General features: G+C 34.6%; 1 protein-coding gene across 11 annotated transcripts in view; it reads right to left on the minus strand.

The window, feature by feature from the left end:
* LOC146449604 (rho guanine nucleotide exchange factor 7-like) overlaps positions 1–19,974 on the minus strand; it is a 37,683-nt gene that overhangs the window by 3,889 nt on the left and 13,820 nt on the right. For 3 of the 11 annotated variants that reach the window (XM_085101191.1, XM_085101197.1, XM_085101198.1), the window contains 13 exons: positions 19,544–19,624; positions 19,043–19,105; positions 18,340–18,426; positions 17,615–17,693; positions 16,688–16,962; positions 14,739–14,912; positions 14,296–14,356; positions 12,961–12,987; positions 11,637–11,684; positions 11,071–11,160; positions 4,723–4,749; positions 1,628–1,739; positions 365–419 (listed from right to left, as the gene is read on the minus strand). In XM_085101191.1, the coding sequence (XP_084957317.1) occupies positions 365–419; positions 1,628–1,739; positions 4,723–4,749; positions 11,071–11,160; positions 11,637–11,684; positions 12,961–12,987; positions 14,296–14,356; positions 14,739–14,912; positions 16,688–16,962; positions 17,615–17,693; positions 18,340–18,426; positions 19,043–19,105; positions 19,544–19,624 (1,179 nt within the window). Of the gene's footprint in view, positions 1–364; positions 420–1,627; positions 1,740–4,722; positions 4,750–6,934; positions 8,036–11,070; positions 11,161–11,636; positions 11,685–12,886; positions 12,938–12,960; positions 12,988–14,295; positions 14,357–14,738; positions 14,913–16,687; positions 16,963–17,614; positions 17,694–18,339; positions 18,427–19,042; positions 19,106–19,543; positions 19,625–19,974 lie in introns of those variants that run through there. The other 8 variants (XM_085101200.1, XM_085101202.1, XM_085101193.1 and 5 more) reach the window with 8 other exon arrangements.

The raw sequence follows: 19,974 nt of genomic DNA on the forward strand, positions 1-19,974 counted from the left end.
GTTATCAGGGTCATTAGTTAGTTAAAAATGACTCTGACCCACCCAAGGGGGTGGATATATTTAATAAATTAATAATTAAAATTTGTATAGCAAAAGATTAAAACAGGGGGAGGGAAGACAACTGAAGGTAAGGTTAAAATGTGGAAGCCTTCCCAACAAGGATTTAAGTAGTGGAGGGTGGGATTCAAAAAGATTGAATATTCATTCCCCTGTCAAGGTGTATTAACATCCGCAGTTTTTGTACCGCAAAATATCACAACTTACACTGCTTGCCATCCTCACTTTTCCCTGGCTCCTGCTGTTCCATCATGGAACACATCTGAGCTATAATTGTGAACAGTTTTTAATCTGTGTACAAACTTACCTGCTGTAGCTCTTCTACTCTTGATCTAAGACAGTTAAATTCACCAACAACATCCCTGTAAACAAGACAAACATAAACATTCAGTGGCTGAGTGTTTAGCTCTTATTTAGCTAGTAAGGAACACAACAACATCCATGATTTATTCAATTTGTGGTGAACATGGGTCAGGGGGCTGCGGGGCAAGACTTAAATTCTGGAAAGATGTGGCCACTGTCTGCTACTATGAGTGTTAAGGTTAGGATACAGGATGACAATACCATGACAAGGAGCCTGATGTGAAAGATTTGGGAATTCAAAGTAATACGAGCTGTTTTGAGAAGCACGAACAAAGAAGCAAATATTCCAACATTGGGTTAATTCACACAAACCCAAAATTGTCTTGATAACAGCAGACAGGCTGACATTTTTTAAAAAAATGGACAACCACTTTGAATTTGTAACAAGACCGGTTTTGATCATTCCACCATCATCATCAGTTGTGAATTCGTTTACAGTTGTGATTCGAATTTATACTAACAATGGCGTAACATACTTTAAAATTAACGGACAATTTTTAAATACATGAGACGTGGAACAGTGCATTTCCTAAAACCGAATATACAAAGAGAAACAGTATAAACAACAAAAGTAATTACAGCTTTCACACAAACTTGTATGAATAAACAAAATTAAATAATAAGACACTGGCTAGTGTATAAAGGAAATTATATCACTGAAAACAAAAGAGTTAGGTCGGCATGTTTAATTAAGCCGCTTATTTAATGTGGAATTTTCCCAGCGGATATGAGCATCTTCTTTCAAAATTAGCTGTAGTCTATTAGGTGCTGACTACAGCTAATTTTAAAAGAAGCTACTCATATCCGCTGTTTGGTACCTACAATCAACTTTCTTTATTGCAGGCACCCTTGGGACTGCGAGTTAGAGCCCTATAAATAGCGAGAGTCCTAGCAGAAAATTATTTCAGTCAAATGTCTGTAACTTATTTTTGCCTGGGATTTACATGCTGTCCAATAATCGGGGTGTCCCTAATAGCAAGGTGTCCACAAGGCGAGAGTTGACTGTAATAATTATTTTGGAGCCATGCCCACAAAACAAGATTCTGTTAATACCTCTCAGAAAAGCACACCTCTGGTTGGGTGGTTGAAAAATTATCACATAATTTTCTTTACAGAATTTACTGGGCAGGCACATTAACCAAGCTTCTACCTTAAAACAAGTTCACAATATGTGTTTCAACTGTAGTGAACATCCTGGATGGCTTACCTATTAAACTTTTTCTTTGATTTCCTAAAGCTTGCTTTCAGCCCATCACCTTTCAGACTTGATGAGGATGATGGGCGATGGTGGACTGGTAATTCTGGAAGGATTGGACTACCTGTGAAATGAATGGTGGAACAAGGGGGCTCATGCATTGCTATCATGCAAAGGCAAGCAGGTTAAACAGGGACAGTAATTTATAATTTTCAGAATAAATTATACTATAAACCTTATAATTTGGTCTAGTTTTATGCGTACATCAACTTCACCTTTAAATTTATGACACAATAGGCCATTTTCATGATTGCATCATTTGACTACAACTACCAGAATTCATTTCGTTTTCCTTTTCAAATTCAAATGTTATAATCCCAGTGGAGAGCAAAGAACAATAGCTCTAATTAGCATGAGAAAACAAAAAACTGAAGGATTCTGGTAGTTGTAGTCAAATGATGCCATCATGAAAATGTCCTATAATTTACAGTCTTAATCCAAAGTTAATTCACAACCAAATATTTCAAATTACAGTTAACGGGCATTTTATCTGGAAATATATAAGTGCATTTATTTTGAAATGTTGAATTTAAAATAATTTAGTTGTATTATCATGCACAGAATGATCATATATTTTACCTTTTAGCCTTTCATTTCATGTAAATTTAGATGCAAATGAACATTTTTGTGGTTAATGTTTCAGAGAAAGGATATAGTTACTGCAGCTTGTTTTGTAAATACCAAGGTTAACCTAATAAACCAGCTTCAAGCACTTATGTCAACATGCAAATTCTCCCCACTGTTTGCTCTATATTTCCTCTGCTACCAGGAGGGAGAATTTGTCAAAAAATCAAAACTTCATCTTTGGTGATCCTTACCTTTATTCTCATGACTTATATGTTTGATTAAGTATTGATGTTGTAAGGAGAAATAAGAGGCTGATCAGAATTGGGCTTAAGGATTAAGTATAAGTAAGTATAATTCAAGCTTTCAAGTGCCATGTGCATAAATGTCTATCAATCTCCAGAACCAACTGATAGTTATCACTATTTGTAACTCGTTTATACTGCTAGTTTTTATTTATTTATTTGTTTATACTCATTTAAACATAGAGCCGCTGTGAATCACTGATTGGCCTGCTGGAGTTATCATTCTCCAGTTGGCTGTTGTTCACTTCAGCAGATATAGAAAATGTTTTAAAATTTTAATTGTGATAGTCAGTATTTTCTATTTAATCTTTTAAGTAAAATTTTAAAAAATAAATAAATGTGTTTTAAATGGTTGCCACATGGCATAATTTAGTTTAAACATGCTTATTTGCGTATTTTAAAAAAAATTAAATGTGTTTTAAATGGTTTCCACATGGCATAATAATTTACATTATTTATGCAGTGTTCAAAATAACGAAGTTAGCATATTTAAAAACATCACACCATTAACTACAGGAAATAAATTAAAAATTAATACAATTCACATTCAATAAATCTTCAACTACCATTCAATAACTTAAGTCGAATTATGAAGACAACCTGTGAAATAGCAACTAGACAATAAAGTGCTTAATTTCATTTTCCTTTTTGACTAAAAGATGCCGGATACAAATTAAAGCAATCTTGAATTAAATCATAAAACTATACTATTGAAATTCACTAATATTTCCTAATTTGCCATGGTGTAAAGTGAACAGTCATTAGCTTTTTTTGGCATAATTTTTGTGTTCATATCACACCAGATAATCTGTGCCTAAACCTAAGAAGGCTTTTAATTAATGATTTGCATTACAATGCAACTCAAGACAGAAGGCACTTTCAAGCAATGCACTTTTAATAAGTTGTCCCAAGAGCAGAGCACTAAGAATCCTAGATTCTCTTCATTCAGACTCCCCCACTATCTGGCCAGTAGCCATTAATACATTGAAAGATTTTAAGCAAGGCTATCGTATGTGGGTTCTGTTGCATTGAAATCGTAATTTCTCCAGATAAGTTCTTTTGGGGCAAAGAGACTGGTTACCATATAAGAAAACGTAGCTGCATATTTAATTTTTGGGCAAAATGCAAACCCTGTTTGAAAGCTTTCATCCCCAGAGTGAAAATGACTTATCAAGTGGAAACTGAAATCGCAAAGTCTAGCAACAAATTTAATATTCATAATATGAAATGGGGCAAATATAAAAAGTTTAATTAAAATCACACCTATTATGTCATGAATTACGCATTTTAAAAGCACCAGTTAACACAGTAATGTGGATGAGTGCAAGTGAGTGTATGTGCGTGTATACGCATGTTTTGTTTTTATTTCATTATTTCATTATAATTCAATATGTACGTCAATTTTTCTACTAAATGTATTACCAATGTATTACAGTGGAAAAAAATCAAAAAATACAAAAAAAAAAAATGCTAACTAAACAAGAATTACTAGTAGTATATTAATAACTTTTCTTTTAAGCACACAACAGAGGAACTGATAGATTGATAGATATCTTATGTCTACAAAACTAAACAAACTCAAGCAAAGCATTTGCGGTCGTAAACAAAAGAAATCTGTCAAGTGTTGGTTCCTCTTTTGAGTAGGTCGCTTCACTTACAGAAAAGCAATAAGTCGATTTCTTGTCTATTAAGTACTTTGCTCAAAAACTAAATATGCAGCTAAGTTTCTTTAAATGATAATCAGTCTCTGTGCCAAAAAAGAGCTTATTTGGAATAATTTCGATTTCATGGCAAAAAATCACATACGATAGGCTTCCATAAAACCCTTTAATTGGATGTTACAGCAACCTGGAGTAAAAAGTCTTGTTCCGCAAAGGTTAAATATCAAAACCCTCCCCACCCTAAACCTCCAAAACCTCATTAAAACAAGAGCCTTTATTACCCTCTCCACACCCACTATCCTTAAAAAGGCTTGCAATGTTAAATTCCTTTGTAAAAAATTCTTCCATGAGCAAAACCCTTGTGCAAAAAATAGGGAATGCTTGAAAGAGGGTGTGACGTAAATTCTATTGCCTCGCCCCTCAAAAATTCTACCTGTTGAGGGGTCAACAGACCACAAATTACAAACACAATCAACTTAAAAAATGAACGAAAATAGCAATGTTTTGCCACTAATACCTGAAATTGCCTCTGTCCTTGGATTTTCTGTATTGTAAGGCAAATCATAAACATTATTTGACAGTGTTGTGAAACATCATTTGATGGTGTTGTGACCTCCACATTTGAAATGTGGGTCATAAAGAATGCTGACACTTCTTTAAAATACCTTAAGCCCTTGATGTGAGCCAAGGCCAAATTTTTAAGAATAATGGGGGCAAGATGGGAAAAAGGTTTACATTTCTAAGTAAAGGATGGAATGAAGAAACAGTAGCTAAAGAAATGGCAACAGCAAAGTTGTAACTGCAAGTAATGAAAGTGATTCATTCAATTTCGCAGATACGAAACTCAAGTTTCTTTTTTCTCTTCATTATCTTCATTATTTCATTACTGTGTTACATGTAAGTGGCTCATTAGTTACTTAATCAAAAAACTTGAAGTACAATTGAGGAACTTCTCTTGTCCATGCCGAGTATGTGATTGATAATATTTTATTAGGTTTCATTTATACAATATGTGCACAATAACGGTCCTGAAGCACTGCTCCATTCTTAGAATTAAGTAACTTGAAAATACAAAATAAAATACTGAACAATAGTCAAAGAACACAAGACTTATAAACTATTCAATAAATACAATCAAGTTCAAGTATAATGACTATTCCTGATGTGGACAACTATGTCTGAATGTGAATGTACTAACGACATTGGATATCTTTTTCTTGAAAGTGCTAGTCTTAAATAGCCCTTCTTATTAGTTATAATATCATCATCTATATATGAGGGTAAAAAATTCTAAATTCTGTGATATAATTATTTCCATCTCTTACTAATAATTACATACTACTGCTACTAATCAGCCTTTCTAAAGTATTTTAAAGAAACTGTCCCTACATTGTAAAATAACTAATGTGACCACTTTTGAGCAAAAAGTAATATTAAAAGGACAAATCCCAGTTGGCACTGAATCCATAAAGCCAGAGCTAAATAACCCAGTTTGTTCAGCAATAAAGGGTATCACTAGCCCACCCCACCTAAACATTTGCTGGATTCTAACAAACTGATCCTGGATTGACCTAATATCAGTTTTAGTCTCTCTTGAACTTCAGAAAGGCTAACGATAACAGTCAGTGCTTAAGTTAGCTTATTTTGCTCTAGGTACTATGTTTGATTCAGATCAAGTTTACTCTCAAGCTTAGCAGACACCTTTCAGAAAACCTTCTGTGCTACTCAAACAAAAAACAAACAAAATTATGATATACTTATTCTTCCAGGATTAATAAGATTTAAACCACAATTACTTTCCTATGGTACTATTTTTTTCTTCTTTCAAAACACAACAAAGACTTCTCAAACAATCAATGAAAATATTGTAAATTTCTTGGACTTCGTCATCTCCTGAGCAAGTGACCTCGTCCAGTTTTTAGGTCGCCGGTGGTTCAGTTTAGCAAACACTGTCAGTCTGAGTTAAAAAACTTGGGCATTTTCACCAAATCATTTATAAAACTTTCAAAAACTGTGCTATTTTCCCATTCTAAATGCTATTAGCTTTAAAGTTGGGGCTGTTGATGGTATTTTCAAGTTTTGCAGTCTCATTATTGTTTTGGATAAAGCCAATTAAGAGTCTTGATTTCTTCTACAAGACTAAGAAAGTCATACTTGCAGAAACAGTTAGTCTCAACTTTATCATTCAAGCCCCTAGCTCACTATGTCTGAAACAGTATATGGATTTCTGTAGTTTCACTGAATGTAATGAGTACACAATATAGCTTTCTGGTAGGTAAATGCTAATGCTAAAAGTAGCTTATAGTTAATGGAACTGGGTGCAATGTATAAACTATCGCGTGGCTGGACAAGCTGCCATCCACTTAAACAGAAAATACACTCTTTAAAACTTTCTTCACATTTGAATCATAAATAAACTCATTTGAGCTTGTCATTTTTTTTTTCATTCAATTCACCTGTATTCAAACTTCAACTCTGAAATTTGTTTCAACAATCCTACAAGAGCTATTTCTTCATGACATGAAATGTATCAACTGGGTTAAAAATAAAATGAAGGCTACTGCAAAATACATGGGTAAATAAAAAAGTTAAAAAGTTTAAATCTCTGCTTCTTTGACAAAAATTCACTTCCATGACATCACAAGACTCAAATTGTATAAAAGAACAATATCTAGTACTACTTCATTACTCGTTTCAGTAAAAACTATTACCCTACTATTACCTAAAAAACAGGACAACAATGCCAAGAACACTTAATAATTAATATGCATTTCAGATAACATTTCAATAGTGCACTATTATGCCAAATTATCACATGCAATAAAAACGTTCCATCTATTTACGCACATAATTAACACACTGTTTCTTTTTTTCTAGCAACAATTTTTCTGAATAAGCTTTACAACTATCTCAACATTTTCAGTGCTATCATGGATACTCCATTACCTCTGAATTTATTATAAGCATTCCCAAAACTACTGGAAAAAAGTCCTCAAAATTATAAAAACAAATTGTTGTAATTTCATCTAACCAAATAAAACTAAGACAACTAATTTTAAGACAATTAAAATAACCTCATAGTGCAGCCAAAGAAGATCTAGTAAATCTATACTTTACTACCGGTATTCCATAAAATTGTTTAGAAAATTTATCACAAAGTGCATTTCAGTAAACATGGTGGCTAATTAAGTACTGTGTACTTATTACTAAAGTTTTTGCAATTCATAACCAAAAAAAAAGTTACATAATTAAAACATGATTACCAAACACCTCTCACACTTGCCTCACAATTTGTTTGTCCAAATTTACCCCACGTATAGTTAGAAGAACAAACCAACCAGTACATACAAAAATGAATAGTTATTCTATAATCATTACAAAAACGTCTTTTGCAAAAAAGCATATCTACAATCATACGGTCATTGCATGTGGAAATCAACATTTTTTTTTCTGGATCAAGTCCTTGCTTGGTATTAACTTTTCCCTTCTCGATCAGAGACAAATGACAAATCATGTCACAGGGATCTAACAAGAGAGTCTGTGCATTCAAATGAAACCTACTGAGCAGTGCTTTCCTGCGGGGATAGTGATTTCTTAATTTTTCACAGACGGAACAATTTCAAAACTTTGTCATGTGTACTCTTGGGAGGATAAACGTCAATATGTATACATTCTACTCTTGCTTGCAAGTCCAGGACAGCATCCATGGGCCAAAATCTTTGCGCCACGAGGACGACTTGAATGATTTGTATCATCATGTTCCTCACCAGCAGAGTCATTAGGAATGACTTCAGCGAGCCCATTGTTATTGGATTTATTTGCATCTTCTGCTGAGGCACACATAATGAAGGTATAACAAAGACTTAGAATATGAACGTGACTTGGAATAAGGATACTTAGGGCCTCGATGGACTAGACAAATTGTTCTCTTCAACTATTTTGATAAAAAATTCAGTGTGAGAACCAAATAATTATCATGCACATCTCTGCCATCTTCAGTGTTTGTTGTTAGTTGTTTGACACGTACAGGAATGCTAGTTACCAAGAATTGAAACCTTCACAGATAAACAAATCTATTGATCACTTTAGCTTTTAGTATGTGAACAAGCTCTACCAAGCACTAATAGTTGTCAACAAGTTTTTCTCTAGTCTATTGAGGCCCCAGCTTACAGTAAAGCCCTTTCAAAGAAAAGAAGAGTAATGGTTAAATCAAGAAAGAAAGAAATTAAAACTGCGTGACATGACAAAGACAAAAACTATTTTGTGTGTTAATGGTTCAATCAGCTATTTTGCACAAGAAGCATCTAAATAACGTAACTGTGTATCTAACTGTCAAGCATCTGAACACTGACTTGGTGTAAGTTAAAATGTGAAGACAACAACAGAATTTAAAGATGAAATATCCGTGCAGAAAGTGATGTGCATCATCAAACCAAAGTACACTTGATCATCACATTCTAAGATTTCATATTTGTTATACCTTCAATAAATGCACCTTAAGAAATAACATGCAATATTGACTTTTCTGTTACAATGCTTTAGAAAAAAGTTAACTTGAGCTCTACATGGATCATAATAACAGCTAACAAAGTGCAGTGTAAATGAATGAAACTGGAACAGTAGTTCATATGCATCAGTTTAAACACGTTAAATGCATTTACAAAAGTTTCACGGGATGGATGTTTTAAACTTTTTTTGTCAGATGGCTATGCAAAACTTCAGGATTCAAGTGTTACCTAAAGTGCAAAGGTGGATGGATTTATGATTGGATGGTTTGTTTGATAGATGGACAGGCAGATGGATAGATGGGTTGGTGGACGGACGGACAGACAAACGGATGGATGGATGGATAGTGGACAGTAGCATGCGGTATGAAGAATAGAATGGATAGATAGATGGATGGACTAACAGCTGATTAGATGAAGGGATGGATGGATTTGGACGGACGGACAGAAGGACATATGGGTAAGATGGAAGGAAGGGAGGATGGTTGGATGGATGGAAGTTTGAAGACCAAAACAATAACGACTTATTTGGTCAAAAAGAAACAAACTTAAATTCTACAATGTTTTTATACTTAACAAGTCTTAAGTCAAATGGTCAACTTATCAGAAAATAACAAAATTAATTGATTGACGAAAATGTGGGCAAAAAGAAGAAATTCAAAAAATAATTCATGATAATGAAGTGAAACAACAGTGGTATGAGAAATGGAACACTTTAATTAACACATAACACTAATAAGTACACAATTAACAAAATGCCTGTTACAAATTTACGAAGTGTCAGTTCATACCAAAAAATTACGATGATGTTGTCCATTAACATGTAGTTTACAAATTGACTCTTACAGCAAAGCACTTAATTATTATATTTGGTAACAAATGCCATACCTAAGATATGCCTACAAAACTGACAAATTATCAAATGATTCAAACATTAGAAAAGCTATAAAGGCCTTTTTTTTTTAATTTTTGTGAAAAGCTAAATAAAAAATGCAAGATATGTGACCTCCCATGGGAAAATGGGGGATGCTATTCTCATTTTGTTGAGATGATATCTCATGAACACTCCTCTTCAAAAAATTGCTAAACACCTACTGTAGAAATTTAGCCTTTGCAATCAATTCATGCATCAAGGACAAACCGTAAACTTAATCCCTCCAGCCCAATGTCAATATACAAGTTCTCCTTACTGGCCTCCACAAATGTCTCATGTAATAGTGGGGAGAAGTTGTTTAAAGAACATGATAAGTAAAATTTAGCACTTGATCATTCATTTATTCACATGACCCAACAAATAAATCATTAAAATAATAATGATCATTCTATTGCTGTTGCTTAAAGGGTTCACAAATCATAATAATAATAATTATAATTACACTTGACAATGTACGGTAACTTGGAATAAATCAATAATCAGTTGTAACTACTAGACAGTACAAGAACTTACTACTGTTTAGCATTAACGAGCAGCAGTAACAGTCAAATTTCCATTTGAGGGAATTACACAATCTTCTGTAATACCATAAACTGCATGAAATGAGGCTTTGTGGGTAAACAAAAATCATTCTTTGCAGAACGATTGTACAAGTGGTAGCAAACTCAATTTAATATTTCTTGTGCATCTCCTTCGTGTACTACCAAAATGTCAAAATCTGCAAGGTTCTTTGCTGCCCTGATCTAAAGCTAGATGTTGACAATACATAATGAAATTCATCCTCAAAAAGAGGATACACACATACAAAATCAAACCCTACCACTGATGAATGAAAGCATTAAAAGTGCCCAGTGTACAAATGGTTTCATATTGATATTAAGTGCCAACTGAAACTGTTCACAGGCAAATTTATTTAGTCATTACAGTGCAAAGACTTCACGCAGGTCCTTCCAAATACTTTTATGTTTCCAGCTTACAGCCAACCGACTGTCCTGTGAAAGCCCATTTTTGGCAAAAATATAGCACTTTAAACTCTATTACAAGTTGGCATGCCTTCAGGATACTAATTCTCAATTTCTGGATAAAACCCTGGCAACTGCAACAGAAAAACCTTAGTTTGTTACTTGACAGTGTTCCATCAAAGGAACTTTTCTTGAGGCCAAGTCAAGTCAAGTACTTTTTTAAAGTCCAAAATCTAAATACAGTAACTACAAAGACAACTTAATACCCACAGTTTCTGTTGGCTAAAGTAATTTGAACCAAGTAACTCTTGAAAGTCAACTATTTTATATGTCTCATTAGCTGAACTCAGGTGCGAGTGCTGATTGGCCCCAGTCGAAGTCTGTGCACTGCAGGATAGGCACATAGATCCTTCCCTTTGATTGTGGCATGAATGATTACAACGACAGCACATGAGAAAACTTACTGTTTAGTGTATGTCTGGCTCTTGCACTTGTACAGTAAGCTTCTACAACCCGTAGAATAAGCATATCTTCTTCTAATACACGACTATTTCCTGAAAAAGTTAAACAAAAGCCTTAATGGTCACAGCCAGAACTGCCATTGTGCAGTTCCAGAAAATATCCATACTCCCCCCACGGAAGGCTTTTTGTTTTGCACCCTCCCCCCACCCGTCCCCCCAGGAAATTCAGTTTAGCTTCATACTTTGCTTCTAAAATTTTGACTTTTAAGACCCCCATCCCTCTAGGAATTTCTAATGACCTTCCACGGGGTGGGTATGGATTTTTTTCTGGAAAGGCACATTAAGCTATGAAGATGGCTCCCCAAAGCCAGGGAACTTTTATCTGTTGGCAAACACACGTTTGAAGTGTGAGTGACTGTCAAATGCAAGTTGTTCACTTTTTAATTGTGACAAACTGTACAAGATGGTGGCTGAAGATGAGAAAAGGGCTGCATTCAAATTCATGAAGTCTGGATAATCAAAGTCTTTGTAGTGAAGGTTTTACTGCAACAAAAAATTTCTTTCTTTACCTGAACTACTGCCATGCTTATCATCCTCGAGCTCACTCTTTGATCGACCTTAAAATAAAAATTTGTAATATGAGAGTAAGCCTACAGTTTATGAAATTAATTTGAAAAGAGTACTTTGAACAGTCTATGAGGGGCAGTCACTTAAGCCTAATTCTCCTTAAAAGGTCTAAGCAGTAATTTGACATATGTTCTTAGATTTCCAAGTTAGAAATTTGGCAGATAACAAAAACATTCAATAGCACTTGTTTAAATTCAGATGTATAAAAACTAATTAACCCCCACAACAATTTCACTCAAGTAAGAAAGTAACAGTTTCAACATAAGAAAATCTAAGGATTAAATTTTAACTTGTCTTTCAGTGATTGTTTAAAATTAATGGATCATGAAAAACCATTTAGATTGTTATTTGAGTTCTACTTTACAACTTATAAGGGGAGAGTTCTTGAGGTAAGCTACTTGCCACAGTTTTGTAACTGATAACTTTCGCAGGAGCTTAATGGTTAGAACTTTAAGGAACAATCATATTAGCTAACTACAGTGCAACACAGAAAAATATGCTTGGCACAAAAAATTGGGCTTGTTGCGGTTGAAACCAATTTCAATGTGTGTTTAGGATCATGAAAACCGATTTAAAGATGATCTTGACTGATTCTCGCCCACATTTGTTTCTTAACAATTTTATTCAAGTTGATAATGTAAATCAGATTGATTGTGTAAATAGGCCTTTAGTTTGTACTCACCATACCAGGGTTGCACTTTAGCTTTTTGTAGTAATAGTTTATCTTTAATTTGTCACATTTATAACATTTTTTAACCTTTAATGTTATCTTAGATCAAGCAACAGAGCTTTTAATCATGCATTTATCTTTAAACAAGATACCTAATTCAGAGCTAGAATTAATGTTACTTTATAGCAAGATGTTTTGGAAATTGATGAACGTCCTCCAGTAGGTTCTTTGTTATAAGGTAACCAACTCAACTCCTCAAGGCTTAGTCAAACAACCAAACAGAGAACAGTCATTAACTTCTGAAACATCTGTCATTAAACATTAATTTCGGCTCTGAATGAGGTAAATTGGCACTCAAATTCATTATGACAGACCCCCAGTATAACTTTTTAAAGAGTATTATTCTTTGTTTGTTTAACAGAACAAAACATTAAAAGCACCAATTAAGGTTTCACACTGATAGAACATATAGATCGTTTAGGCAGCAGTAGGTACAAGAAGTTTATTTCACCCATTACTTACAGTCAGAAGAGCAAGATTTGAAAGATGTAAGCGGATTAAGTGTAAGACAACCTAGAAGAGAAGTCATTAATCACCTTTGAAACTTGGTCTTGAGATGGAAACTGGTTGAAGGGGAGGAGACAGGTTTTGAATGTTAGTTCAGCTGTATTTTTTTAGTTATTAAAGATTAACACTTTCACTCCCTGCAACAACACCAGGTTGGCAATATTGACTGTAAAAAAACAAAATCTCAGTTTATTTGGATCAAAAACAGTACATAAAAGTACTGCTCGACAGTTTTTCATTTCAGTGGTCACAATTAAGCAGGGTTCTTATTCTTTTGAGCTTTTAAGTACTGTGTCTTCCCAAAACCTTTTCCACGACGTTAAGTTGACAACCTGTTTAAAATTTTACCAGTGACCAAAATGTTTGTCTCTGGGAGTGAAAGGGTTACCTCAGTAGACAGAAGCATTAAAAATGAATAAATTATTATTATAATACATGTATCTTCATGTCCATAAGATACAAGTACACTTTGGATTAAAAGCTATTCACGACAGGCACCTTGTGTACACAGGATTTTTAAGTGAAGAAATATAACTAGGAAGTTTTTATTAAGAAAAACAGAGGTACACTACTGCATGGTGTTTGAAATTCTCTCAGCTTAAAATTGGATCGAAAAGTGGCATTTTGGTCAGAAGATGGGTAGGGAAACTGCTCAAAACATAACTTTTAGAAATTTAAACCTTGGAGAATCCTTAAAAATATCTTAAATGCAAATGTGTTTTAGTGAGAAAGAAGTTTCAGAGATAATATTTAATAAGGTTTAATCATCACTTGGCACAAATTAATATTTAACACCTTTCTCTTTATCATTTTTGCTTAATTTTTAGTTTACAAATTAAATTTTTATTCAACAGTTGTCATTTTTTCACAAGTGAAAAGGTCTTTTGTAACAAGTTTTACTTTAATTACGGAAATTATTGTTGCTGAAAAGGAGCATTCTGATTGGCTCCCAGAGCGGTCCAAATTTTCCTATACAGACCACTAAGACGGACCGCTTGCATTACAATGTACGTTTGAAAGGAGCGAAGTATTTCAATTTTGACAAAGAACAAAACAAAAATGTTTTAAATTAAGCTTATGAAGTATATGAACTGTTCAAAGCGTCATGTCAGAGTTTTACTTTCTTGCACTTTTTCTCGCACAGCTTGAACACTCTCACACTGCTTTTAACCGGACTAGAAAGTAACAAGCAAGAAATTCTATGTAATAAAAACCTTACTGAACTGGAGCTTATTTGGTCTGTAAAATATTGGGAAATATTGGTCTTGTCCTTGTTTTTGCAAGTTTAAGGGTCAACCAATGTTTTCCCAATACAGACCTCTTGCTAGTTCAATAACATACAAGTACATTTATCATTTTCTTACCTTGCTTCTTTCTTGACGGGTGAAGTAAGCCTCTCATTGAACGATGTGCAGTGGATGTGTCCTTTACACAAATAAATTTAAAATTTTAAAATTCAACTATAAAGTTCCAAAAGGTCTTGATAAAAGCAGACAAGATATCATTTTTAAAGAATGGATAACCACTTTGAGCTTGAAACAAGCCATGTTTTGAATGTTCAACAATCATCATCAGTTGTGAGTTCGTTTACAGTTGTGATTCGAATTTATGCTAGCAATGGTGAAACATGTTTTGAAATTAACAGACAATATTTGAATGCAAGAGCATTCATGAAATCCTGGCATGTGCGCATGTGTAAACACCACTGATCCCAATTGGAACACTGGCGCTTTTTGTTGTTAACTCCATTGAATTGTATTTAACTGCATTAAAATGACAACAGACAAAATCACGTAGTTGCAGGTACCTCTTTAGCAATCAGAGCATATGCTGGCCTAAGAGGTGGAGTGGGTCTGAGCCTTGTGAAATCCCAGTGACCTTTTCTGTGTGGACTATGGGGAGCTGAGCTGAAGGTTGTCAGGTCAGTACCAACGGAATGTGACGTCGACCCTGAACGAAACTTTGATCCATCACTGGAAGACTAATACACAACAAAGAAGAATAAATACATTTTAACAATAGCTGTCAAAATTCCTGCATGCTGACTGGCTTGTAGCTACTGTCTATAAGAGTACAGAAAAAAAAAATGACATCAGATGTAAAGTGTCCACTTTCTTGATGGAAAATAAAGCCAATATTATATTGCTCATACTTTTAACATGTTATTGAAAAAACAAATCAAGAGCAGTTTTCTTTGGACTCTTAAAGACCATAAAATGACATCATAAAATGTTCAAACTTGTCAGTGAAACCACCAGCTGCACCACTTGAGTTTTGAACATTTTATGACATCATTTTGGGTGTTTATAAGTAAAGGTTTAGTTATACATAAACAAGTGAAAACAAACGATAAAACCGAACAGCGTTTCGGAGTCGTCATGACGCCACTGTCAAGTTCTATCACTTTGAACTTGACAATGGCGTCATGACGACTCTGAAACGTTGTTCGGTTTTATCATTTGTTTTCACTCATTTTGGGTCTATAAGAGTATAGACCATAGAAAACTGCCGTCAATTTGTTAACTACAGTTGAACCTCTCCACAACGGCCACCTTGGGGACATAAGAAAGTGGCCGTTGTGGAGAGGTGGCCGTTATGGGGAGGTAGAGGTGTAATATGACACCTTTTTTTTTTTTCAGGAAGTACATGTTTATTGTGCCAAGTTCATGCTTACTGTAGCCTATAATGGTAATCCAATCTTAAATAATATATATAGATAAAATACACAATAAAACGTAAATAATGCTTTGAATCAAAATGTTAACAAGACGAAACGAGCAAGGTTTGCAACATTGGCATTTTTTTTGGCAGAAAATTTATGCTTACTCACCAGCATATAAATGGAACACAATCAAAATACGTATATCATTAAAATGATACAGAAACATAACGTTCCGAAGACAAATGTCGATTACTGCATCAGTTTATAAAAAAAGGTTTTTACAAAAGAGAACTGTACAGTGGAACCTCGATTTAATGAAGTCGCTGGGGACCGGCCAAATTTGTTCGTTAAATTGAGGGTTCGTTATATCGAAAACCTCGATATAACGAACTTGAGGGGAAACGACCAAAATGTTTGTTATATCAAGGTCATAGTTAATGATTGATTTTCAACACAGGTGACTTCTGTCATCCAATTCGATGCAATTTTCGTCACCCAGGAGTGCCGCGATTTGAGATGCAATTCATTAAGCATGGTGGCTTTCAGTAGCAATTATTTTCACTTTTGAGCAGATGCGCAGCTTTTATTTACAAAAAAACGACACTTTCAGAGTGTTGATCTGTTCAGCGTTTATCTTCTGTCGCGTGTTGACATTGTAATTCGTTATATCGAGGTAGATTTTACGTTTGGGCTTCCAGATTATGTTCGTTATATCGAAGAATTCGTTATACCGAGGTTCGTTATATCGAGGTTCTATTCCATACATTTTACTGTAACTTTGGCCGTGACATAGAATATCGTTCGTTATATCGAGGACTTCGTTAAATTGAGGTTCGTTAAATCAAGGTTCCACTGTACTGGCCGTTATCGAGAGGTTATATTTGGCAGTTGGGGACGCACTTTAGAGGCCGTGGCCATTGTAGAGAGATTTAAACAAGAGGTATTTGCATGGACTGTCTGCCGGGACAAAAAAATGTGGCCGTTTTAGAGAGGTGGCCGTTGTGGAGAGGTGGCCGTTAGTGGAGGTTCGACTGTACATGATCAAAAGTGACTGTTTTCACTTTTTGCTTTGTGATTGGTTAAAATTCCTGTACCTGTGAGTGGACACCAGAAGTACTAAGTGAGCCTTTAGGCGTGGCAGAGGTTGGTGGTGAACCAAAGGAATCACTCCGTGGAGGACTGGATTTTGAATATGTTCGTTCTGACAATGATGTAGTATGCCTTTCCACCCACGGTGAAGGTGATGTTACACCAATCCTCTCAGAGTATTTCCGAAGCTTTGGACTTTGCCCTGGTGTTTGGAGTGCTTCTAGCCATGCTGTCTTCTCATGGGCATGGTTCGTTGATAACTTCATGGCATCCCCGCTGACTGAAAGTTGAATTCAAGACAGCAGTGATGTTTAAGGATTCATATAAAAGTGTTACGATGTGTAGATTACGTTTCATGGTTTTAATAATTATTGTTCGCATACTAATTTCCATGTACGTTGTCAGCGGTAATTGGTACCGTGAATAAAACTTACGCTTTCAGATTAGCTTGTCAGTTGAACTACCGTTAGCTATTGATTAAAGACTCAAGCATGGTGTTAGGAGTAAATTAAGGCAAAAAATTCAAGATGTGAAGTGGCCGCGAAGCCACAGTTTCTCTAGAAATCTATTGGAAAAAGACACATTAACTGAAAAAAAAAAATCAAAATGCTCAGGAACAATTGATATTTTTAAAATTTTTAATCCTGCCATTAAAAAACTTCAGTGCCACAGAGCCATGCTGCCAATAAACTAGGGAAATATCTATGAGAACTCTGAAAACTCGCTGGCAATGTTCAAAACTGACATGTAAATTTCAAACTCTGTTCAAATTTCAAAAATAGTGGCTATTGTGATGTAGGTTGACTGTAAAATTGACGACATCATAATTAATGGCACAGGAAGCCTTGTCCTTCATGCCTGATCAGGAGTGTCACAGGAGTGAATGGGCAGGAAACAACCAACATGAAAACCATTTAACACAAACAAATTACCTTTGATCTCAAATGCATTCAAAATGCCTTCCGCATCTTCGAGAGAATGTATTGTCAAGTCTGTAAGACCATACTTTTTCTGAAAAGAAGTAAAATTATGCATTAATGACATAGATTAAAGAGGAGACATGGCTAAATTCCAAGGATACTTAAGTTTAAGATTCAAAGTTACTCATTACATATGTAGCCTTGGCTGAATACCAGATACACAGTCATTTAACTTAAGGAGACTCAAAATTAAGGTTTCTTAGCCATGTGCGAGTGTGAAACACACCCATGGTAGCTAAGGTGCATGCATCAGCTGAATGAATCAAAATTACTATCAAAAGTTAAGCGCACAGGACGCCGGAAGGGGAAATGTGGTGTAAAATCGCACAAACCAGAAACAAAACTCTATCAACCTCATTTACTTGAGTTAAAGTTGAATATGTCAGTGCATTTTGAGATTACCTCCTAGTGCATTGCAGAACACTTTAATACGTCATGAATTCCAATTAACTGTGTTTTGAGTAGAAATCCAACATAGTGAATATCTGGACAATTTTGCAGGATGTTTTTAAAACTGATAAAGATTTGGAAGGACATGTGCCCAGGTTTTAAGCAAGAAAATATATTTCCAGTACTGTATTGTAGTTTCTGTCCCAGGATAATATTACTCATATTCTTGTCTTCCTTGATGAATTAAGAAATATTAATGATTACATATTAAATGTTTTGAAGTTCACCTCAAATCTGTATCCACAGGCATTTGCATTGACTGAGAGTATAATTAGACAGTTTGGAAACAGTAGAAATGACCTCTCTCTGACCTCCTGCATAGAAGAATACAAAAAAATGTGAAGCCTGATATTGTAACCCTACCTCATTAAGATTGTTTACATGGATATTGACCTGCATAATGAACAGACAATGTTGCTAAATATTGCAATGTTTTTTCAAGGAATAAAGAAAATATCCATGAATGACCTCGTGTGACAGCATGTAAATAATTAAAGATCCTGTCCTGTTGACTAGCTTTTTAGTCCTGTCTACATGTAAATTTTGCAATCTAAAATTTTGCAAGATACTTCTACTGTAAATGTGTAATTTACCATGACAGATGTAGATTTTAAATTTAAGCTCGGAGCAAAATTCAAGGGGCCCTCTAGAGTCAGCAAAGTTACATGTAAGATATATTGTAAGTACTAATTCAAATTTGAAAACCACTAATAATTATCAGGCCAGCTGCCATTAGTAGCTAGCAGATGGCTATACAACATCACTGAAGACAGCTGGCTACTTACAATTTGAAAATTAAATGTCTAAAAAACAACAACAATGAGAGACTTCTTTTTGTTTAGGATTAGCTACTTTATTTGTGAAGCTGTCTTATCTGGGATTCATCTAAGGACAGTTTAATGTTAGTAGCAGTTTAAGATATTTACTTACCCCATTTTCTCCATGTATAAGGAATTGGGACATTAAAATAAGATCCCCTTGCTTACTAATATCCTAGGGGAAAAGAAAACCACAAAAATAAAGAAATCAAGAAGAGATTTATTGCACAATTAAATTACATATTTTGCCTTCAGGCCAGAAGACAATACAGATCAATGTCACCATATAATCCACATGCAAATTTATTGTTAGAACTTTCTGACAAAATCATTATTCATGCACATGTTCCACTGATTCCTCTACATAAACAAACATGTTAATTGAAACTTTGATGATTCTAGAAGAGAAGAGAGTTATTTTTGTCATGCTTGTCATACCCAATAAATGATAGAGTTTCTACCAATGTATCTGATCAATATCAATATTTTCGGGGACTAAATTCAACTTCCAATCAACAAGCTAATTACAGTATGATGTAAACAAAACATGAAGCTCTCTCTGAGCTAGATATGTATCTTATGCATCATGGTATTCTCTTCAGGATCATGTTACCTCTTCTTCCCATCCTTCAATGGTTCCTGTAAGCATTTCTAGCTCTGTCTCTTTCCTTTTTCTAGTCTCATGGCAGCTAGTCTGAAATCGAAAGAAGTTACACATCTTAGGAACACTCTCAACTATACTCAGGAGCACTGAATGCATTTCATGTGGTCTTGCAGCAAGCTGGATGTTAAACTCATGGTCAAACAGTCATGTACAAACATGAACTAAGAGCAATGTCATGTTGTTGATAATGATCATGCACGATCATGACCGTGATACTGATTATTACATTCTCCATATAAGCTTGAAATTATCAAGATTAACCTTGCCCCCCTCACAGTTTAACCTTCAATCATGTTAAGTGTTTCTAGATTTCAAGTCTGTGGATGAAGTGTTAATGTGTGACCATTTAAATGAAAGCTACTGAACAGTTCTAAATTCGG

This window comes from Pavona decussata, unplaced genomic scaffold, assembly GCF_977016875.1.
Source record: "Pavona decussata unplaced genomic scaffold, jaPavDecu1.1 SCAFFOLD_602, whole genome shotgun sequence".
Lineage (NCBI taxonomy): Eukaryota > Metazoa > Cnidaria > Anthozoa > Scleractinia > Agariciidae > Pavona > Pavona decussata.